Source organism: Odontesthes bonariensis, chromosome 10 (genome assembly GCF_027942865.1).
Source record: "Odontesthes bonariensis isolate fOdoBon6 chromosome 10, fOdoBon6.hap1, whole genome shotgun sequence".
NCBI lineage: Eukaryota > Metazoa > Chordata > Actinopteri > Atheriniformes > Atherinopsidae > Odontesthes > Odontesthes bonariensis.
This window is the reverse complement of record NC_134515.1, coordinates 686,688-712,257: the sequence shown is the minus strand read 5'-3', so window position 1 is coordinate 712,257 and position 25,570 is coordinate 686,688. Positions and strand designations below refer to the sequence as shown.

The 25,570-nt window shown below is 46.2% G+C and overlaps 1 protein-coding gene across 3 annotated transcripts in view; it reads left to right on the top strand.

Moving 5' to 3' along the window:
* plxnb3 (plexin B3) overlaps positions 1-25,570 on the top strand; it is a 153,573-nt gene that overhangs the window by 72,449 nt on the left and 55,554 nt on the right. For all 3 annotated transcript variants that reach the window (XM_075475875.1, XM_075475876.1, XM_075475877.1), the window contains 14 exons: positions 764-923; positions 10,786-10,894; positions 11,693-11,801; positions 11,878-11,994; positions 12,548-12,661; positions 14,311-14,401; positions 14,704-14,873; positions 14,943-15,094; positions 16,598-16,703; positions 16,911-17,047; positions 23,431-23,607; positions 23,687-23,852; positions 23,946-24,077; positions 25,036-25,140. In XM_075475875.1, the coding sequence (XP_075331990.1) occupies positions 764-923; positions 10,786-10,894; positions 11,693-11,801; positions 11,878-11,994; positions 12,548-12,661; positions 14,311-14,401; positions 14,704-14,873; positions 14,943-15,094; positions 16,598-16,703; positions 16,911-17,047; positions 23,431-23,607; positions 23,687-23,852; positions 23,946-24,077; positions 25,036-25,140 (1,845 nt within the window). The remainder of the gene's footprint in view (positions 1-763; positions 924-10,785; positions 10,895-11,692; positions 11,802-11,877; positions 11,995-12,547; positions 12,662-14,310; positions 14,402-14,703; positions 14,874-14,942; positions 15,095-16,597; positions 16,704-16,910; positions 17,048-23,430; positions 23,608-23,686; positions 23,853-23,945; positions 24,078-25,035; positions 25,141-25,570) is intronic.

Here is a 25,570-nt window from a genome sequence, read left to right as displayed (position 1 = left end):
GACCCTTGGCAGTGAGTTAGAAGCTGAAACCCACTGAAGCCTTCACTGGATTGTCTAACTGACCATAAAACCTGCATGAAGTCAAACTTTCTGAATGAAAATGAGACAGATGTCATTATATTTGGAGAATCGTGTTTCTGTTGCACCGTTCTGCTGGTTCTCTGGACCGTTCTGCTGGCTCTCTGGACCGTTCTGCTGGCTCTCTGGACCGTTCTGCTGGCTCTCTGGACCGTTCTGCTGGTTCTCTGGACCGTTCTGCTGGTTCTCTGGACCGTTCTGCTGGTTCTCTGGACCGTTCTGCTGGCTCTCTGGACCGTTCTGCTGGTTCTCTGGATCGTTCTGCTGGTTCTCTGGACCGTTCTGCTGGTTCTCTGGATCGTTCTGCTGGTTCTCTGGACCGTTCTGCTGGTTCTCTGGACCGTTCTGCTGTCAGAAATCTGGCTCTGATCTGTTACCTCCTTTAAGTTTAAGCAGGAAGTGGCCGGGCCTTCCTCGCTGAGTTTCATTCTGGTGCCTCTTTGGCAAGAAAGCTCTGCAGCTTCCACCTAAGTGCATCAGATTGGTTCAGATCTATGTTGTTTTTACAAAGGGTTCAAACACAGCAGCTCGTATTTAACTGGCCTGAAAAGGCAGGAACACCAAACCCTTCACTGGCTGATTTCCCCATCATTTCTGCCTTTTACCATCATTTCTGGCTTTTAAAGCTTTTATGGACCATAGTATTTAGCATCTGTGTGTGTAACGCTGTGTTTCTGTCTCCAAGGTAACGCTGTCTGTCGTCCAGCTTCCTGCCCTCCAAGGGGTGGAGTCTCTTTCCTGCGTCTTTGGGCACCTCCCACCGCAGCCCGCCAGCGTTACGGGAACAAGTGTTACCTGCCAATCACCGATGCCGGAGCTCCTCCCCGCCATGCCAACAGGAAGTGGTGAGCAGCCGGTGTTCCTTTAGGATTCATGGGCTGTGTTCGAAACCGCCTACTACATACTACATACTACATACTACATACTGCATACTGCATACTACATACTGCATACTACATACTACATACTGCATACTACATATTACATACTGCATACTACATACTACACACTACATACTACATACTGCATACTACATATTACATACTGCATACTACATACTACACACTACATACTACATACTGCATACCACATATTACATACTGCATACTACATACTACATACTACATACTACATACTGCATACTACATATTACATACTGCATACTACATACTACATACTACATACTGCATACTACATATTACATACTGCATACTACATACTACATACTTCATACTACATACTACATACTGCATACTGCATATTACATACTGCATACTACATACTACATACTGCAGACTGCATACTACATACTAAATACTAAATACTACATATTACATACTGCATACTACATACTACATACTGCATACTACATACTACATACTGCATACTGCATACTGCATACTACATACTGCATACTGCATACTACATACTGCATACTGCATACTGCATACTACATATTGCATACTGCATACTACATACTACATACTGCATACTACATACTACATACTGCATACTGCATACTGCATACTGCATACTGCATACTGCATACTACATACTGCATACTGCATACTACATACTGCATACTGCATACTGCATACTACATACTGCATACTGCATACTACATACTGCATACTACATACTACATACTGCATACTGCATACTGCATACTACATACTGCATACTGCATACTGCATACTACATACTGCATACTGCATACTACATACTACATACTGCATACTGCATACTACATACTGCATACTGCATACTACATACTGCATACTGCATACTACATACTACATACTACACACTGCATACTACAAACTACAAACTGCATACTGCATACTACATACTGCATACTGCATACTACATACTGCATACTGCATACTACACACTACATACTGCATACTACACACTGCATACTACATACTGCATACTACATACTGCATACTACAAACTGCATACTGCATACTGCATACTACATACTGCATACTGCATACTACATACTGCATACTGCATACTACATACTACACACAGCATACTGCATACTGCATATTGCATACTACATACTACAAACTGCATACTGCATACTGCATATTGCATACTACATACTGCATACTGCATACTGCATACTGCATATTGCATACTACATACTACATACTGCATACTACATACTGCATACTGCATACTGCATACTACATACTGCATACTGCATACTACACACTACATACTGCATACTACACACTGCATACTACATACTGCATACTACATACTGCATACTACAAACTGCATACTGCATACTGCATACTACATACTGCATACTGCATACTACATACTGCATACTGCATACTACATACTACACACAGCATACTGCATACTGCATATTGCATACTACATACTACAAACTGCATACTGCATACTGCATATTGCATACTACATACTGCATACTGCATACTGCATATTGCATACTGCATACTACATACTGCATACTGCATACTGCATACTACATACTGCATACTGCATACTGCATACTACATATTGCATACTACATACTACATACTACAAACTGCATACTGCATACTGCATATTGCATACTACATACTGCATACTGCATACTGCATACTGCATATTGCATACTACATACTACACACAGCATACTGCATACTGCATATTGCATACTACATACTACAAACTGCATACTGCATACTGCATACTGCATACTACATACTGCATACTGCATATTGCATACTACATACTGCATACTGCATACTACATACTGCATACTGCATACTACATACTGCATACTGCATACTGCATACTACATACTGCATACTACATACTGCATACTGCATACTGCATACTACATACTGCATACTGCATACTGCATACTACATACTGCATACTGCATACTACATACTGCATACTGCATACTGCATACTACATACTGCATACTGCATACTGCATACTACATACTGCATACTGCATACTGCATACTACATACTACATACTGCATACTGCATACTACATACTGCATACTGCATACTACATACTACATACTGCATACTACATACTGCATACTACATACTGCATACTACATACTGCATACTGCATACTACATACTGCATACTGCATACTGCATACTGCATACTGCATACTACATACTGCATACTGCATACTGCATACTACATACTACATACTGCATACTACATACTGCATACTGCATACTACATACTGCATACTACATACTGCATACTGCATACTACATACTGCATACTGCATACTGCATACTACATACTGCATACTGCATACTACATACTACATACTGCATACTACATACTGCATAGGCAAGGCATCTTTATTTATATAGCGCATTTCATACCACAGGCAACTCAATGTGCTTTACATAAAGACAAGGCATTTAAAAGAACAGCATAAAGCAGCATAAAAACAAGCAATTTAAAGAAAAAAATAAAAAATAGAATAAAAATTAAAGCAATCAAAGAAGAGAGGAATAAGAAAAATATAAACTCAACCATAAGCACACCGAAAGAGAAATGTTTTTAACCTGGATTTAAAAGTGCTTCCAGTTGGGGCTGATTTCAGTTCTGCTGGCAGTTTGTTCCAGTTGTGTGCAGCATAACAGCTAAAAGCTGCTGGTAGTTTGTTCCAGTTGTGAGCAGCATAACGGCTAAAAGCTGCTGGTAGTTTGTTCCAGTTGTGAGCAGCATAACAGCTAAAAGCTGCTGGTAGTTTGTTCCAGTTGTGAGCAGCATAACAGCTAAAAGCTGCTGGTAGTTTGTTCCAGTTGTGTGCAGCATAACGGCTAAAAGCTGCTGGTAGTTTGTTCCAGTTGTGTGCAGCATAACAGCTAAAAGCTGCTGGTAGTTTGTTCCAGTTGTGAGCAGCATAACGGCTAAAAGCTGCTGGTAGTTTGTTCCAGTTGTGAGCAGCATAACAGCTAAAAGCTGCTGGTAGTTTGTTCCAGTTGTGAGCAGCATAACGGCTAAAAGCTGCTGGTAGTTTGTTCCAGTTGTGAGCAGCATAACGGCTAAAAGCTGCTGGTAGTTTGTTCCAGTTGTGAGCAGCATAACAGCTAAAAGCTGCTGGTAGTTTGTTCCAGTTGTGTGCAGCATAACGGCTAAAAGCTGCTTCACCGGGTCTAGTTTGAACTCTGGGCTCCACTATCTGACCTGAGTCAGCAGATCTCAGAGCTCTGCTGGGTTTATACTCTGCTAGCATGTCATTCATGTGTTCTGGACCTAAACCATTCTGTGATTTGTAGACGAGCAGCAGAACTTTAAAATCTATTCTGTATCTGACCGGGAGCCAATGTAAAGACCTGAGAACTGGGGTGATGTGATGTGATCTCTTTGTTCTGGTTAAAACTCGGGCTGCAGCGTTCTGAATGAGCTGCAGCTGTTTGAGACTCTTTTGGGGGAGTCCAGTCAGAAGACCGTTACAGTAGTCAAGTCTGCTGGAGATGAAAGCATGAATCAGCTTCTCCTGATCTGTTTGGGACATGAAACCCTTCATTCTGGATATGTTCTTAAGTTGATAAAAGGCTGATTTGGTGACTGATTTGATATGATTGTTGAAGGTCAGGTCTGAGTCTATCAGCACGCCGAGGTTCCGGACTTGGTGTTTAGTTTCTAGAGACAGTGACTCAAGATGTTTACTGACAGCAAACCTCTTCTCTCTGTTGCCAAACACAATGACCTCAGTTTTTTCTTGATTTAACTGAAGGAAATTTAGGTTCATCCACTTTTTGACTTACTCTAAGCAGTCGCACAATGACTCTATAGGACTGCAGTCATCTGGAGACAGTGCCAGATATATCTGTGTGTCATCTGCATAGCTGTGGTAGTTGACTTTAGAGTTCTTCAGAATTTGACCCAGAGGCAGCATGTATAGGGTGAACAGAAGGGGTCCAAGAACTGACCCCTGAGGAACTCCACATGTCATAGCCACTCGATCAGATTGATTACTTCCAATAGTCACAAAATAACTCCGCTCCTCCAAGTAGGACCTGAACCATTCTAGGACTGTCCCGCTGAGTCCTGCCCAGGTTTCCAACCTGTTCAGCAGTAAACTGTGATCCACAGTGTCAAATGCAGCACTGAGATCCAACAATACCAGAACTGACACCTTGCCTGAGTCAGTGTTCAACCTTATGTCATTTAACACTTTAATAAGAGCCGTTTCTGTACTGTGGTGAGGTCGGAAGCCTGACTGAAATTTGTCAAGGAGTCCACTGGAGTTCAAGAAGTTACTGAGTTGATTAAAAACCACTTTCTCAACAATCTTGGCTATAAAAGGAAGATTTGAGATGGGTCTGTAGTTGGTTAAAATGGAAGCATCCAATGTTGTCTTTTTTAGGAGTGGCTTGATGGCAGCTAATTTTAAGGGTTTAGGAAACGTGCCTGATTGAAGTGAGCAGTTTATCATTTGCTGCAAATCTGTTTGGACAGAGCTTACAATAGTTTTAAAGAAGTCAGATGGCATTGTGTCAAGACAGGATGTCGATGGTTTAAGATGCTGGACTGTTTCTTCTATGGTTTTTTGGTCAACTGTTTTGAATTCTGACATCATAGGTGATTGATTCCTAGGTGGTTTTAAGGTTTGCGTCATTTTATTATTTTGCTGATTTATGTTGATATTTAGCCTTATAGATTTGCATACTACATACTACATACTGCATACTGCATACTACACACTGCATACTACATACTACATACTACATACTACATACTGCATACTACACACTGCATACTACATACTACATACTGCATACTACATACTGCATACTACACACTGCATACTACATACTACATACTGCATACTACATACTGCATACTGCATACTACACACTGCATACTACATACTACATACTACATACTACATACTGCATACTACACACTGCATACTACATACTACATACTGCATACTACATATTGCATACTGCATACTGCATACTGCATACTGCGTACTGCATACTACACACTGCATACTACATACTACATACTACATACTGCATACTACATATTGCATACTACATACTGCATACTACATACTGCATACTGCATACTACATACTACATACTGCATACTGCATACTACATACTGCATACTACATACTGCATACTGCATACTACATACTGCATACTGCATACTACATACTACATACTGCATACTACATACTGCATACTGCATACTACATACTGCATACTACATACTGCATACTACATACTACATACTACATACTGCATACTACATACTACATACTACATACTGCATACTACATACTGCATACTGCATACTACATACTGCATACTGCATACTACATACTACATACTGCATACTACATACTGCATACTACATACTGCATACTGCATACTACATACTGCATACTGCATACTACATACTACATACTGCATACTACATACTGCATACTGCATACTACATACTACATACTACATACTGCATACTGCATACTACATACTGCATACTGCATACTACATACTACATACTGCATACTACATACTGCATACTGCATACTACATACTGCATACTACATACTACATACTGCATACTACATACTGCATACTGCATACTACATACTAAATACAGCATACTACACACTGCATATTGCATACTACATATTGCATACACATACTGCATACTACATACTACATACTACATATTACATACTACATACTACACACTGCATACTGCATACTACATACTGCATACTGCATACTGCATACTACATACTGCATAGTACATATTGCATAATCATACTGCATACTACATACTGCATACTGCATACTGCATACTACATACTGCATACTACATACTGCATACTGCACACTGCATACTACATACTACATACTGCATACTGCACACTGCATACTACATACTACATACTACATACTGCATACTACACACTGCATACTGCATACTACAAACTGCATACTACACACTACATACCGCATACTGCATACTGCATACTGCATACTACATACCACATACCGCATACTGCATACTACACACTGCATACTACATACTACATACTGCATACTACATACTAAATACAGCATACTACATACTGCATATTGCATACTACATACTGCATACTACACACTGCATACTGCATACTACAAACTGCATACTACACACTACATACCGCATACTGCATACTGCATACTGCATACTACATACCACATACCGCATACTGCATACTACACACTGCATACTACATACTACATACTGCATACTACATACTACATACTACATATTACATACTACATACTGCATACTACATACTACATACTGCATACTGCATACTACACACTGCATACTACATACTGCATACTGCATACTACACACTGCATACTACATATTGCATACTACATACTGCATACTACATATTGCATACTCATACTGCATATTACATACTGCATACTGCATACTACATACTGCATACTACATACTGCATATTGCATTATACATACTGCATACTGCATACTACATACTTGATACTACATATTGCATACTACATACTACATACTGCATACTACATACTGCATACTGCATACTGCATACTACATATTGCATATTGCATACTGCATACTGCATACTACATATTGCATACTACATACTACATACTACATACTGCATACTACATACTACATACTGCATACTACATACTACATACTGCATATTGCATACTCCATACTACATACTGCATACTGCATACTCCATACTACATACTGCATATTGCATACTACATACTACATACTGCATACTGCATACTCCATACTACATACTGCATATTGCATACTACATACTACATAATGCATACTACATACTGCATACTACATACCGCATACTACATACTACATACTGCATACTTCATACCGCATACTGCATACTGCATACTACATACCGCATACTACATACCGCATACTGCATACTTCATACTGCATACTGCATACTGCATACCACATACTACATACTGCATACTACATACTTCATACCGCATACTACATACTGCATACTACATACTGCATACCGCATACTACATGCTGCATACTACATACCGCATACTACATACTACATACTGCATACTTCATACCGCATACTGCATACTGCATACCGCATACTACATACCGCATACTGCATACTTCATACTGCATACTGCATACTGCATACCACATACTACATACTGCATACTACATACTGCATACTACATACCGCATACTACATACCGCATACTGCATACTTCATACTGCATACTGCATACTACATACCGCATACTACATACCGCATACTACATACCGCATACTGCATACTTCATACTGCATACTGCATACCGCATACTACATACTGCATACTACATACTTCATACCGCATACTACATACTGCATACTACATACTGCATACCGCATACTACATACTGCATACTACATACCGCATACCGCATACTACATACTGCATACTTCATACCGCATACTGCATACTGCATACCGCATACTACATACCGCATACTGCATACTTCATACTGCATACTGCATACTGCATACTGCATACTACATACTGCATACTACATACTACATACCGCATACTACATACCGCATACTGCATACTTCATACTGCATACTGCATACTACATACCGCATACTACATACTACATACCGCATACTACATACTACATACTACATACTACATACCGCATACTACATACTACATACTGCATACTTCATACTGCATACTGCATACTGCATACCACATACCGCATACTACATACCGCATACTACATACCACATACTACATACCACATACTGCATACCACATACTGCATACTGCATACTGCATACTACATACCGCATACTACATACCGCATACTACATACCACATACTGCATACTTCATACTGCATACTACATACCGCATACTACATACCACATACTGCATACCACATACTGCATACCACATACTACATACCACATACTGCATACCACATACTGCATACCACATACTGCATACCACATACTACATACCACATACTGCATACCACATACTGCATACCACATACTACATACCACATACTGCATACTTCATACTGCATACCACATACTGCATACCACATACTACATACCACATACTGCATACCTCATACTGCATACCACATACTACATACCACATACTGCATACTTCATACTGCATACCACATACTACATACCACATACTGCATACCACATACTGCATACCACATACTGCACACCACATACTACATACTTCATACTGCATACTTCATACTGCATACCACATACTGCATACCACATACTGCATACCACATACTACATACTACATACTGCATACTTCATACTGCATACTGCATACCACATACTGCATACCACATACTGCATACCACATACTGCATACCACATACTGCATACCACATACTGCATACCACATACTACATACTACATACTGCATACTTCATACTGCATACTGCATACTGCATACCACATACTGCATACCACATACTGCATACCACATACTGCATACCACATACTACATACCACATACTGCATACTTCATACTGCATACCACATACTGCATACCACATACTGCATACCACATACCACATACTGCATACTTCATACCGCATACTGCATACTGCATACTACATACCGCATACTACATACCACATACTGCATACTTCATACTGCATACTGCATACTGCATACCACATACTGCACACTACATATTACATACCACATACCACATACTGCATATTGCATACCACATACTGCATATTGCATACTACATTTTACATACTGCATACTACATACTACATACTGCATACTACATACTACATACTTCATACTGCAGACTGCGTACTACATACTACATACTACATACTTCATACTACATACTGCATATTACATACTGCATACTACATACTACATATTGCATACTACATTTTACATATTGCATACTACATACTACATACTGCATACTACATACTACATACTGCATACTACATACTACATACTACATACTTCATACTGCAGACTGCGTACTACATACTACATACTACATACTGCATACTGCATACTACACACTACATACTGCATACTGATCGATCAGACAGTATGCAGAGCGTTTACCCACAATGCATTGCGCTCCTGCCCGAGCCGAAATCAGCCGGCCTGAAGCTGATTTCTCTTAAGCTCTAAACTCTGTAAACTTTAGCAACATTTGAAACATTTTCAGGTGAGAAAGTAGTCGTTTAGATCCCCAACGTGTTGAAAACCTGACAAAATACCGGCTGTTTACAATTTTGTTCCCACGAATTCGGCGCTACTAAAGCTAGTTGCAGCGAGCTAACGCACTTCCTGTTATTTTCACAAAATAAAATACCCGTTGCCTTTTATCATAGGGAAAGCCATTACCATACAATTGGTGCTTTTGTTTTGAAAACAGGAAGTGAACCTACCCTCGTTGTAGCTAGCTTGAAACTGCCGTTTTGACAGGAAATGACGATCGGCGACGTCACGTTACGTTGCATCTTGGGTAGTTTGAGTATGAGTAGTAACCTCATGATGCATGCCCAACATTTAGGAGAATCTGGTATGCATCCGGGAACTTAAAAAAAGTTAAAGTTTCTGACCTGCCCACTGACTGCCCTCACTTCCTGCCTGCAGATCACATGATCCTGCCCGTTTCCCTGATGTTCAGCCAGGTCAGCATCACCACGGGAAACATGACCTTCTACGACTGTGGAGCCGTGAGTCGCCTGAACCAGAGCTCCCAGTAAGACACCCAGGAACACCCGGGAACACCCGGGAACACGGGAACACCCGGGAACACGCAGTAACACCCGGTCACTGCAGAGGAACAGGGCCGGCCCAAGCCTTTATGGGGCCTTAAGCAGAATTTCATTTGGGGCCCCCCTACCATCACCTCAGCTCCAGATGCCTCATTATTCCACAGGCTACACTGTTATGTGTGTAACGGACCCACAATCATTAGCATTATTTGTAATCCTCTTACATTATACAGGTGTCAGCAAACTCATAAATATGGTTTAATTAACTTCTACATAAAGAGTGATGTATAAGTATGACTTATTAATTTAACTATTTGAAAGTAACATCAGCAGGCTGGAGACTGCATTTATAGTAAACACGTTAAATAGTTTCATTTCTTTCAGATCTGCAATGGTGTGCAAAATGTTCAAAATACAAATACAAAATAGAATCAAATGACATTCACATTATCTTACAGAAAAATAAAGTTGTAATCAAAATTAAATACTTAAATAATAAATACAATACTTAAATAATTTGCCCAACGGTGGCAGCAGCCAACAGGAGGCATAAATTAACCTAGTATTATATTTTGTCAAAATTAATTTTTTTTGTGGTGTAATACAATTTCGTTTAAATTATTCAATGTTATTTTAATTTCATATATATATTTACTTTTTTATCACAACGTCTCGGTGCTCTCTGGGGCCCCCTGGTGGCCCTAAGTGACCGCGTAGTTGGCATATGCCTTGGGCCGGCTCTGCAGAGGAAGGCGTTATTCTGATGCTGATGTGTGTTTCAGGTGTTTGGCCTGTGTCAGCACCGTGTGGAGCTGTAACTGGTGTCCTCTGGATCAGCTGTGCACTCACCAGCAGAACTGCCCGAACCAGAACATCATCCAGAACCAGAGGGTGAGACCACCGTCCAGCCGGCCGTCCGTCCGTCTGACCGATGCTCCGTCTCACTCTGCCTTCTGTCTGCCTGCAGGACTCTCCTGGTCCCACTTCCTGTCCTCTGATCTTCTCCCTGAAGAGTCCTGCCTTAGTGCCCATGGGCCTGAGCACCACGGTGGTTCTGCTGGGTCGGAATCTGGACGTTTACACGGTGAGACTCACCTGCTGTCAGTGTGTCTCTGTGGAAATGTCCCGTTTACCTTCCACCATCCGATGGGAGTCTGACCATCCTGTCGACGTGTTTGGTGGGCTATGTCCCCTGAGGGGGGGGGGGTATAATGTCCATTTATAACCTGGGTCCAAAGTGGTTCTGGTTTACGGTTTAGCTCCACTGGTTACCCTGTGCCCTCTGACCTCTGAGTCTGACTGGTGCTTTCCTTCTATGTAGCTTATTGTTAGCTTTGACGTTAGCTGTAATGTTATACCCTCGCTTTGGATAAAAGCGTCTGCTAAATACATAAACAGAAACATGTCTAACACAAGGAACTGGATTTTTTTCTCTTATTTAAGATGTTTTATTAGATGAAGAATAACTCTGGGAACTGTTTGATCTTCTAAGATGTTTTATTGGATGAAGAATAACTCTGGGAACTGTTTGATCTTCTAAGATGTTTTATTGGATGAAGAATAACTCTGGGAACTGTTTGATCTTCTAAGATGTTTCATTAGATGAAGAATAACTCTGGGAACTGTTTGATCTTCAGGACGAAGCTCAGTTCGTGTGCATCATAGAGATCGAAGGAGTTCAGTTCAACCTGACGGCTGCTGTGGAGAGAACGCCTGAGAACACCCACACCTTCACCTGCAGCAGCCATCAGGTAACACCTCCACCCGTCCTCCACCTTTCTGACTGCCTCCTCCTGTCCTCCACCTGTCTGACTGCCTCCACCCGTCCTCCACCTTTCTGACTGCCTCCTCCTGTCCTCCACCTTTCTGCCTCCAACTGTCCTCCACCTGTCCTCCACCTGTCCTCCACCTGTCTTACTGCCTCCTCCTGTCCTCCACCTGTCTGACTGCCTCCTCCTGTCCTCTTCCTGTCCTCCACCTGTCCTCCACCTGTCCTCCTCCTGTCCTCCACCTGTCCTCCACCTGTCTGACTGCCTCCTCCTGTCCTCCTCCTGTCCTCCACCTGTCTGACTGCCTCCACCTGTCCTCCACCTGTCTGACTGCCTCCACCCGTCCTCCACCTGTCCTCCACCTGTCTGACTGCCTCCACCCGTCCTCCACCTGTCCTCCTCCTGTCCTCCACCTTTCTGACTGCCTCCTCCTGTCCTCCTCCTGTCCTCCACCTTTCTGACTGCCTCCTCCTGTCCTCCTCCTGTCCTCCACCTGTCTGACTGCCTCCACCCGTCCTCCACCTGTCCTCCTCCTGTCCTCCACCTTTCTGACTGCCTCCTCCTGTCCTCCTCCTGTCCTCCTCCTGTCCTCCTCCTGTCCTCCACCTTTCTGACTGCCTCCACCTGTCCTCCACCTGTCCTCCACCTGTCCTCCACCTGTCTGACTGCCTCCTCCTGTCCTCCTCCTGTCCTCCACCTGTCTGACTGCCTCCACCTGTCCTCCACCTGTCCTCCACCTGTCTGACTGCCTCCACCTGTCCTCCACCCGTCTGACTGCCTCCACCTGTCCTCCACCCGTCTGACTGCCTCCACCTGTCCTCCTCCTGTCCTCCACCCGTCTGACTGCCTCCACCTGTCCTCCTCCTGTCCTCCACCTGTCTGACTGCCTCCACCTGTCCTCCACCTGTCCTCCACCTGTCTGACTGCCTCCACCTGTCCTCCACCTGTCTGACTGCCTCCACCTGTCCTCCACCCGTCTGACTGCCTCCACCTGTCCTCCACCCGTCTGACTGCCTCCACCTGTCCTCCTCCTGTCCTCCACCCGTCTGACTGCCTCCTCCTGTCCTCCACCCGTCTGACTGCCTCCACCTGTCCTCCACCTTTCTGCCTCCACCTGTCCTCCACCCGTCTGACTGCCTCCACCTGTCCTCCACCTTTCTGCCTCCACCTGTCCTCCACCTTTCTGCCTCCACCTGTCCTCCACCCGTCTGACTGCCTCCTCCTGTCCTCCACCCGTCTGACTGCCTCCACCTGTCCTCCACCCGTCTGACTGCCTCCACCTGTCCTCCACCTTTCTGCCTCCACCTGTCCTCCACCCGTCTGACTGCCTCCACCTGTCCTCCACCTTTCTGCCTCCACCTGTCCTCCACCTTTCTGCCTCCACCTGTCCTCCACCTTTCTGCCCCCACCTGTCCTCCACCCGTCTGACTGCCTCCACCTGTCCTCCACCTTTCTGCCTCCACCTGTCCTCCACCCGTCTGACTGCCTCCACCTGTCCTCCACCTTTCTGCCTCCACCTGTCCTCCACCTGTCTGACTGCCTCCACCTGTCCTCCACCTGTCCTCCACCTGTCTGACTGCCTCCACCTGTCCTCCACCTTTCTGCCTCCACCTGTCCTCCACCCTCTGCAGTTCCAGTTTGCTGCCACCCAGCTGCTGTACTCGGCTCCCGTCCATCTTCTTCGGGCTCAGAGACGCATCGATGCCTCACCGGGACTGAGACGTAAGAACCTGTTTCTGTTTTAGTTTCTTTAAGGAGACCTGGGCCATGTTCTCCAGGTTCTGCAGGTTCTCCAGGTTCTCCAGGTTCTGCAGGTTCTGCAGGTTCTCCAGGTTCTCCAGGTTCTCCAGGTTCTGCAGGTTCTGCAGGTTCTCCAGGTTCTCCAGGTTCTGCAGGTTCTGCAGGTTCTGCAGGTTCTCCAGGTTCTGCAGGTTCTGCAGGTTCTCCAGGTTCTCCAGGTTCTCCAGGTTCTCCAGAGAAACTACAGTTTTGATCGTGTTCGTCTGTATTTCATCAACTTTCAGTCCAGCTGTACGACTGCTCGGCCGGCCAATCGGATTGCTCGCAGTGCAGGGCGGTGCCGGAGGAGTACGGCTGCGTGTGGTGCCCAGGAAGCCCCGCCCCCAGCTGCGCGTACAACCAGTCGTGCTCCGGCGTACCTGCAGACACCTGTCCGCCGCCTAGGATCACAGCGGTGAGTCCGTCCGTCCGCCCTCAGGCGTCCTGCTGCCATGGAAACCGCTCAAACCGAGTCTGTGTGCAGGTGCTGCCGCTCTCTGGGCCTTTGGAGGGCGGAGTCCTGGTGACGATCTCAGGGTCAAACCTAGGAATGAGGTACCAGGACGTGGTGGGCGGAGTCACGGTGGCAGGTGTTCAGTGCGTGCCCCAGCCTGAAGGATACCAGATCTCCACCAGGTAACACGCAAACTAAACCCAGGTGTCCTAGGGTTAGGGTTAAACAGTTCATCTGAAGGTAACGGGCAGGAAAACTAAACCCAGGTGTCCTAGGGTTAGGGTTAAACAGTTCATCTGAAGGTAACAGGGGACGGAAAACTAAACCCAGGGGTCCTAGGGTTAGGGTTAAACAGTTCATCTGAAGGTAACAGGGGCAGGAAAACTAAACCCAGGTGTCCTAGGGTTAGGGTTAAACAGTTCATCTGAAGGTAACGGGCAGGAAAACTAAACCCAGGTGTCCTAGGGTTAGGGTTAAACAGTTCATCTGAAGGTAACGGGCAGGAAAACTAAACCCAGGTGTCCTAGGGTTAGGGTTAAACAGTTCATCTGAAGGTAACGGGCAGGAAAACTAAACCCAGGTGTCCTAGGGTTAGGGTTAAACAGTTCATCTGAAGGTAACGGGACGGAAAACTAAACCCAGGTGTCCTAGGGTTAGGGTTAAACAGTTCATCTGAAGGTAACAGGGGACGGAAAACTAAACCCAGGTGTCCTAGGGTTAGGGTTAAACAGTTCATCTGAAGGTAACAGGGGACGGAAAACTAAACCCAGGTGTCCTAGGGTTAGGGTTAAACAGTTCATCTGAAGGTAACGGGACAGAAAACTAAACCCAGGTGTCCTAGGGTTAGGGTTAAACAGTTCATCTGAAGGTAACAGGGGAAGGAAAACTAAACCCAGGTGTCCTAGGGTTAGGGTTAAACAGTTCATCTGAAGGTAACAGGGGAAGGAAAACTAAACCCAGGTGTCCTAGGGTTAGGGTTAAACAGTTCATCTGAAGGTAACAGGGGAAGGAAAACTAAACCCAGGGGTCCTAGGGTTAGGGTTAAACAGTTCATCTGAAGGTAACAGGGGAAGGAAAACTAAACCCAGGTGTCCTAGGGTTAGGGTTAAACAGTTCATCTGAAGGTAACAGGGGAAGGAAAACTAAACCCAGGTGTCCTAGGGTTAGGGTTAAACAGTTCATCTGAAGGTAACAGGGGAAGGAAAACTAAACCCAGGTGTCCTAGGGTTAGGGTTAAACAGTTCATCTGAAGGTAGCAGGGGAAGGAAAACTAAACCCAGGTGTCCTAGGGTTAGGGTTAAACAATACAGCTGCCATCCTCTGCTTCTGGAGGCTTCTCTAACGCTCACCTGGTTCCTCACTTGTGGGCGGCCATGGCTCAGTGGTTAGAGTCGTTCGTCCAATAACCGGAAGGTTGGTGGTTCGAATCCTACTCTCGCCACTCAAAAAAGATTGTTGGAACTGATAGCTGGAGGGGTGTCAGTCCACCTCCTTGTCACGGCCGAGGTGCCCTTGAGCAAGGCACCGTACCCCCATGCTCCCCGGGCGCTGAATGGCTGCCCACCGCTCCAGGTTGGCATCTGTCTCTGACTGTGTCAGCAGGTGCAAACCTGGATGGGTTAAAAGCGGAGGACGTGTGTATGCATGACCAATAAATCGGATCTTAATCTTAATCTTAATGTTAGGGTTGTGTGTGAGCTGCAGCCCAGTGGGAGGCAGAGGGAGGGGCCTGCGTTGGTTACCGTGGGAACCACTCCACCTGGCATGTCAACACAGATGTTCACCTATCAGGTAAGAATGAGTTCTGCATCTCCACATGTTGAACCGGTCCTCTCTGAGGACGCACACCAGTTTGGCTCTGTCACATCTTCTGTTGCTGCCATATATTTGCTGTTTGTCGACTTTGACCCACAACGGTTGAGTATCTACATCAAAAGCTCAGATTCTCTCAGCTTCTTTATGTCTAACTGCTTCCTCCATGTCTGACTGACTCTGCAGGACCCTCAGCTGCTGAATCTGGTTCCTGATAAAGGTCCGGTCTCTGGAGGAACCAGGCTCACCATCAGAGGAAAGCAGCTACTGACGGGACAAACGTCGGACCTGAGGGCCTTTCTGGGCTTACAGCCCTGCTACATGTGAGTCCTGTGCAGCCACCACTGCTGATCTGCTGCAAACAAACTACCATAACTACTTCTACTAACATAACCACTAACCCTACTAACATAACTACTTCTACTAACCCTACTGTGGCAAGTCTGGTTGCCACCGTGGGTTCTCCCAACACACTCAGAGACAAATTCTTAAGGGTAACTCTTTTATTCACGATGACCAAGGCTATAAGGCAGAATGCGCGAGATGATCGCTGGCTTCCGTCCGTTCCGCCGCCTCTGGTTCTGGTCATCTTCCTCCTCTGCCTGGGCCAGCACGCTACTGATAAAGGGGAGGATGATTAGCCGACGATGTCCAGGTGTGCCAATCATCTCCCCCCCCCCCTCTCCTCTGAGCCCTTCCCACCTCTCCTCTGCACCTGATGCACCACGCCCCCCTCCACATACCTCCACCGCCCGACTTAGGCCGGGGAGCCGTCCGGCCTAACCTACCCCCCCTCCCCTCCTTGTGGGAGCGGGAAAGGATGTCGGCCACGACCATCTGCGCCCCCGGCCTATGGACCACCTTGAACTTAAAAGGCTGCAGGGCCAGATACCAACGGGTGATCCGGCCATTAGTATCCTTCATGCGGTGGAGCCACTGGAGGGGAGCATGGTCCGAACAGAGGGTGAATGGGCGTCCCAACAGGTAGTACCGCAGAGCATCGACCGCCCACCGGATGGCCAGGCACTCCTTCTCCACGGTGCTGTACCTGGCCTCCCTCTCAGACAGTTTCCTGCTGATGTAGAGCACCGGGCGGTCGACACCTCGCACCTGCTGGGACAGAACGGCCCCCAGCCCTCTGTTCGATGCATCAGTCTGCAGAATAAACGGGAGAGAAAAGTTAGGAGTGTGAAGAAGAGGCTCCCCACAGAGGGTCTGTTTAACCCTCTCAAGCGACACCTGGCACAGCTCCGTCCACTGGACCGGATCTGAGGCACCCTTTCGGGTGAGGTCGGTCAAGGGGCTGGTCAGCTCGGCGAAGTTGGGAATAAAACGCCGGTAGTAACCAGCCAGCCCCAAAAACCGCCTCACCTCCTTTTTTTGTCTTGGGCCTCGGGCAGGCTGCAATCGCTGCTGTCTTGTCGACCCGTGGACGCACCTGCCCGCCACCCAAGTGGTACCCGAGATACCGCCTGCCTCAGTGACTCGAGCACCGCGGCCACCTGCTGCACATGCTCCGCCCAGCTGTTGCTGTGGATGATAACGTCATTCAGGTAGGCGGCAGCATATGCAGCATGTGGGCGCAGCATCCGGTCCATGAGGCGTTGGAACGTGGCTGGGGCCCCGAACAACCCGAACGGAGTGGAGAAGGCCGTTTTTTCCTTGGACTCTGGAGATAGGGGAATCTGCCAGTAGCCTTTGGTCAGATCCAGCGTCGTGAAAAAAAACGAGCTGTGCCAAGGCGATCCAGGAGCTCGTCGTTACCTTCAGTTGTACAGCCGCTGCTGACGTTCCTGGGCCCGGAGCAAATTCTCACGTGATAACTGACCCAGTGTGTGGAGTTTTGCTCTCAGGTCCAGGACGTACTGAACTTCGTTTTTGCTGGGGCTCGGACCTTCCTCCCAGCTTTCTTTTACCAGGTCCAAAACCCCGCGTGGTTTCCTGCCGAACAGCAGTTCAATGGGAGAAAATCCCGTGGAGGCCTGGGGAACCTCGCGCACTGTAAACAGCAGAGGATCTAGCCACTTATCCCAATTTGGCTTATCATCGTGCACAAACTTACGGACCATGGACTTCAAAGTCTTATTTAGGTGCTCGACGAGGCCGTCAGTTTGCGGGTGGTACACACTGGTTCGAATAGACTTGATGCCCAATAATCCGTACAGTTCTCTCAGTGTTCGTGACATAAACTGTGTGCCTTGGTCAGTCAGGATCTCTTTCGGGATCCCGACTCGGGAGATAACCTGAAACAGTGCCTGCGCCACACTCTTTGCAGATATGCTGCGCAGCGGCACTGCCTCTGGATATCGTGTTGCGTAATCCACCAGGACTAACACAAATCGATATCCACGTGTGCTCCAGTGAAATGGCCCGATGAGGTCCATCCCGATCCGTTCAAACGGGACCTCGATCAGCGGAAACGGGCGCAACGGCGCTCTCGGGATGGCCGGTTGGTTAACCAACTGGCATTCAGCGCAGGACGCACACCAGCGCCGAACGTCTGCCCGAATGCCTGGCCAATAGAATCGGGCCATTACACGGTTCAGTGTTTTTTCGTACCCCATATGCCCAGCCATCTGGTTGTAGTGAGCCGCCTGGAAAACCATTTCCCGGCGGCTTTTCGGGACCAGCAACTGGGTAATTATCTCCTCACTCTGTACAACCTGTCCCTCCGTACTGAAAAGTGTGGATACGTTAACGCTGCGCCAGGGCGCACCACACGACCATCAATTCATATCACTTGGTCGAAGGCAAAGCGTAGAGTATCATCATGAGACTGTTGGAGTGGAAAATCTTCCATGGAGTCAAACACGGAACCTGCGGAGCCTCCTGTGGAGGCGCCGCCGGCTCCCCCTCCCCGTCTGCAGCGTCGGACAACCTTGCGTCACCACTGAGCACGGCGCACATATCCCGTGTCCCTGTCAGTCGTGAGCGCACCCCCACACACTGCCCCACTAGTTTATCAAACCCCGGCCAATCAGTACCCAGAATAAGAGGGTGCACCAGGCGGGAGCTAACCGCAGCCTTCACACTATGCTTTTTCCCTTTATATAGAATTTCCACTGACACAACAGGGTATCTGTGAATATCCCCATGCACGCATTTAATATCCACCCAGCTCGCCTCTATCAAAGCCCCGGGCCGAATCAGATTCTGGTGAATCATGGACTGCATGCAGCCCGAGTCCACCATTGCCTGATGTGTACCCCCCTGAATCCTCCCCGGAACGCTGTACGTCCCTCCCGGACCGGCGGAGGGTGCTGCAGGGCCGACAACCCGGATCACCTGACCGACCTCCATGAGGGGGCACTCCCGGCGAAAGTGTCCGGGCCGTCCACACCTCCAGCAGTCCTGCCCTGCCGCTTGAGGGACCGTCTGTGGGCTGAGGACAGTGTCCGCAGCACGCTGGCCCTGTGGCGGGAGGAGAACAAAAGGTTGATTAGTCCGGGGAAGCGGGGTGGGTCGGGTGGCTGTGGATACTTCCTGCGGGGTGTCGGTGTGGGACGGGCAGACGGCGTCGGCCGAACCTCCAGCACTTGGTCATGGGAGTGTACGGCCAGGTCCTCTGCCAGCGTAATGGCCGTCTCCATGTCCGCTGGGCGATGGCATCGTACCCAGGCCGAGGTGCCGCTTGGGAGCCCCTCAATAAACTGCTCCAGTATCACCGTCTCCAGCATCCCCTTCTCCCCCGCCGACCCCCGGGCTGCAGCCACCTGGTGGCTGCGTCCTTTAACTGCTGCGCGTAGACAAACGGGCGGTCGTTGGGCCCCAGCTTTGTCCCCCGGAACCTCTGCCGATGGTCTTCCACGGAGAAGCCGAGGCGACCCAGGACAGCCCGCCTCACGTCCCGGTATCGCCCTCGGCAGGAGGCCAGGAGCGCCGCCGTCTGCGCCTCCCCCGACAGCAGTGGCAGCAATCGTACCGCCCACGCCGTCGCGGTCTCCTCAAACATCTCCAGGAATGACTGTGGATCGTCCTCAGCTGTCATCTTGTGGACAGTCATTCCTGCGAGCGAGGGGCCTGGTGCGCCTGCCCCCGCCTGGGACAACATCGCCTCCAGCAGTCGTGTCTGCTTTTCTGCCGGTGTATGCAGCGCTGCCAGGTGCTGTCTGTTTGCGGCGGCCTGATCGTGGCTCATCTTGGCGATTTGCGTTAGCATTTCTGCTAACGTGTTCACCGGTTGTTGCGGCTCTGTCATCCTGTGTGTTGGTTTAAGTTGGGCGCCAGTGTGGCAAGTCTGGTTGCCACCGTGGGTTCTCCCAACACACTCGCAGAGACAAATTCTTAAGGGTAACTCTTTTATTCACGATGACCAAGGCTATAAGGCAGAATGCTCGAGACGATCGCTGGCTTCCGTCCGTTCCGCCGCCTCTGGTTCTGGTCATCTTCCTCCTCTGCCTGGGCCAGCACGCTACTGATAAAGGGGAGGATGATTAGCCGACGATGTCCAGGTGTGCCAATCATCTCCCCCCCCCCCTCTCCTCTGAGCCCTTCCCACCTCTCCTCTCCACCTGATGCACCACGCCCCTTCCACACCTACTAACATAACTACTTCTACTAACATAACCACTAACCCTACTAACATAACTACTAACCCTGCTAACATAGCTACTTCTACTAACCCTACTAACATAACCACTAACCCTACTAACATAACTACTAACCCTGCTAACATAGCTACTTCTACTAACCCTACTAACATAACCACTAACCCTACTAACATAACTACTAACCCTGCTAACATAGCTACTTCTACTAACCCTACTAACATAACCACTAACCCTACTAACATAACTACTAACCCTGCTAACATAGCTACTTCTACTAACCCTACTACCATAACTACTAACCCTACTAACATAGCTACTTCTACTAACATAACTACTAACCCTACTAACATAACTACTAACCCTGCTAACATAGCTACTTCTACTAACCCTACTAACATAGCTTCTTCTACTAACATAACTACTAACCCTACTAACATAACTACTAACCCTGCTAACATAGCTACTTCTACTAACCCTACTAACATAACCACTAACCCTACTACCATAACTACTAACCCTACTAACATAGCTACTTCTACTAACATAACTACTAACCCTACTAACATAACTACTTCTACTAACCCTACTAGCATAACCACTAACCTTACTAGCATAACTACTTCTACTAACATAACCACTAACCCTACTAACATAACTACTAACCCTACTAACATAACTACTTCTACTAACCCTACTACCATAACCACTAACCCTACTACCATAACTACTACCATAACCACTAACCCTACTAACATAAGTACTTCTACTTCTATAACCACTAACCCTACTACCATAACCACTAACCCTACTAGCATAACTACTTCTACTTCTATAACCACTAACCCTACTAACATAACTACTTCTACTAACCCTACTACCATAACCACTAACCCTACTAGCATAACTACTTCTACTAACCCTACTAGCATAACCACTAACCTTACTAGCATAACTACTTCTACTTCTATAACCACTAACCCTACTAACATAACTACTTCTACTACCGTAACCACTAACCCTACTAGCACAACTACTTCTATAACCACTAACCCTACTAACATAACTACTTCTACTACTATAACCACTAACCCTACTAACATAACTACTTCTACTACTATAACCACTAACCCTACTAACATAACTACCTCTACTACTATAACCACTAACCCTACTAGCATAACCACTTCTACTACTATAACCACTAACCCTACTAGCATAACCACTTCTACTACTATAACCACTAACCCTACTAGCACAACTACTTCTACTACTATAACCACTAACCCTACTAACATAACTACTTCTACTACTATAACCACTAACCCTACTAACATAACTACTTCTACTACTATAACCACTAACCCTACTAGCATAACTACTTCTACTACTATAACCACTAACCCTACTAGCATAACTACTTCTACTACTATAACCACTAACCCTACTAATATAACTACTTCTACTACTGTAACCACTAACCCTACTAACATAACTACTTCTACTACCATAACCACTAACCCTACTAACATAACTACTTCTACTACTATAACCACTAACCCTACTAACATAACTACTTCTACTGCCATAACCACTAACCCTACTAACATAACTACTTCTACTACTATAACCACTAACCCTACTAACATAACTACTTCGACTACCGTAACCACTAATCCTACTACTATAACCACTAACCCTACTAGCATAACTACTTCTACTAACTTAACTTCTGAGAGAGCTACTGTTATTATAAACACTACTGTTGTATCTCCAGCTGTTAAACTACGACGCAGATGTGTCGGTGAACCTTTCTGCAGGAAACAGTCTGGTTGATGAGTCCTTGTCTCCTTGTCTCCTTGTCTCCTGTCTCCTTGTCTCCTTGTCTCCTTGTCTCCTTGTCTCCTGTCTCCTTGTCTCCTTGTCTCCTGTCTCCTTGTCTCCTTGTCTCCTTGTCTCCTGTCTCCTGTCTCCTGTCTCCTTGTCTCCTGTCTCCTTGTCTCCTGTCTCCTTGTCTCCTTGTCTCCTGTCTCCTGTCTCCTGTCTCCTTGTGTCCTTGTCTCCTTGTCTCCTGTCTCCTTGTCTCCTTGTCTCCTGTCTCCTGTCTCCTGTCTCCTGTCTCCTGTCTCCTTGTGTCCTTGTCTCCTGTGTCCTCTCAGTGTGGAGGAGGTCAGTGACACCACGCTGGTGTGTCAGACTTCTCCCAGTAATCAGAGTGGTGGAGTCCCAGTTCGAGTCTTATTTGGTAAAGCTGAGCGGGCTGTTCCAAATGTTGCCTTCCGTTACCTTGACGACCCCATCATCACTGACGTCACACCTGCTGAGAGCTTCTACGCGTAAGGACCAATCACTGAGCAGTACCGTGTCGTGTTATAACCACACGTGCTGATTAAGATGCCGACTTCCTGTCCTCAGGGGAGGGCGAATCATCACGGTGTCGGGCCAGAACCTGGACGTGGTGCAGCAGCCGATCATATCTGTGTGGGTGGAGCCTCTGGAGGTTCAGAGGGTGAAACGGAGAAGACGATTGGCTCTGCTTACTGCCAAGCAGCAGCTGGTCTTCAACAGCACCATGACCACGGTGGAACAAGCCAACCAATTAGAACTCTTTGTTTGTGTTGGGGTGTTGGTTCAGCCCGTGTGACCGCCTGCTTCCTTCCTGTCTGACCTCCAGGTGTCGGAGCGCTGCTCCGTGGGGTCGCCCTCTCAGATGACCTGCCCCACCCCCGCAGTGACCCCGGAGCTCAAGGTCAAAGGGGTGTGGCTTCAGCTGGATAACGTCAGAGTTCACTATGAGAGCATCAAGGTACCCACGTCGCCACCTGTCCACCTCGGGCTTTTCCACATTTAACCATGTAGCACCCACAGCTGCAGATATGCAACAAGCTTTTTATTTATTTACATTATATTTTTATTTACATTACATTATTTGATTTTTTTAAATTTACATACATTATTTACATTTATGTGTAATATTTCTTACATTACATTTTACGTGCCGACAGTTGTCACAGCAACCGTTTTCTTGGCTCACTGAAGTACACTCTACTTTGCGGGGGTGTGTTCCAGTTGGTTCTGCTCTCGTTTGGTGTGCTCTGCTTTGTCCACCTTTCACAGCGCTAACGGGAGCTCAGCTCTCCAAATTGTATTATTATGATTAGCATTTTTTTAGCATTAGCATTTTTTTATTAGCTTCATGTGCACATTTTTTATTTACATTACATTTTTATTTACATTACATTATTACATTTATTTATTAACATTACATTATTTAAATTCACGTGTACATTTTTATTCACATTACATTTTTATTCACATTACATTTTTATTCACATTACATTTTTTGCATTTTATATGTGCTTCACTTTTTCACAACAAAGATCTGTGAAATCTGAAATGATCAAAAATAGCCCAATTCCAAAAATATTGGTTTATTCCCACCCAAAAAGATGCAAGAAGAGCCCAAAGGATTTTTTTCAATGATTATTCATATGCTTGGGTGCTACAAGGTTAAGAATATTTTTTGTTGTTGTGCAAAATAAATCTGTGATTTTACAGATTTTTGTGTTATTTCAAAGTTTTTTCCTGTATTTGTTATTTTGGGCACCTGGAGAATCTGTGATGGCTTGGATTCCCGATGTTCCCTGTGTCTCCAGAGAAGTTCTGGTTGATCCTCTAGATCAGGACGAGGCTCTGCTGAGCGAGGCTTTACGGAACAACTTCCCATCTCTGATATCTGATTCAGTCTGATTTCTGTCTCTCAGGGTAAAAGCTTCACCTATCATCCCAACCCTCAGATCTTCCCTCTGAACCGAGAAGATCCGGACGCTCCGTACCGTTTCAAACCCGGAGGAGTGATCGCCGTGGAGGTGGAGTAATACTCAGACTGTGTTCCTGAGGCGTGTATCCCTTTTCCAACCCAGTTTAGACTAAACCACGCCCACTTCCGTACGGAAGCCGAGTCGGGAAGCGAGAGACTGACCCAACAGAAACTAGTACGATGGTGGAGGAGCGCAAAGTCTCTACCATCCACCAGCTCTGCAATGTCCTCATTTACCCTGTGTACTTACTTATGTTGCCAGTGGCTAGCTATTAATAGCAGTGTGCTGAATTATTTTGAGGAGACAGCAAATTTACACTGTTATACAAGCTGCACAGTCACTACTTTACTGTAGCAAAGTGTCATTTCTTAAGGATTGTCCCATGAAAAGACAGATTCAATTTTGTTAAAAAAATGTCTACGTTGGACTTACTTCTGTGATATACTGTACTTATTGTCTGTTTCTTTTAAATGCTTTA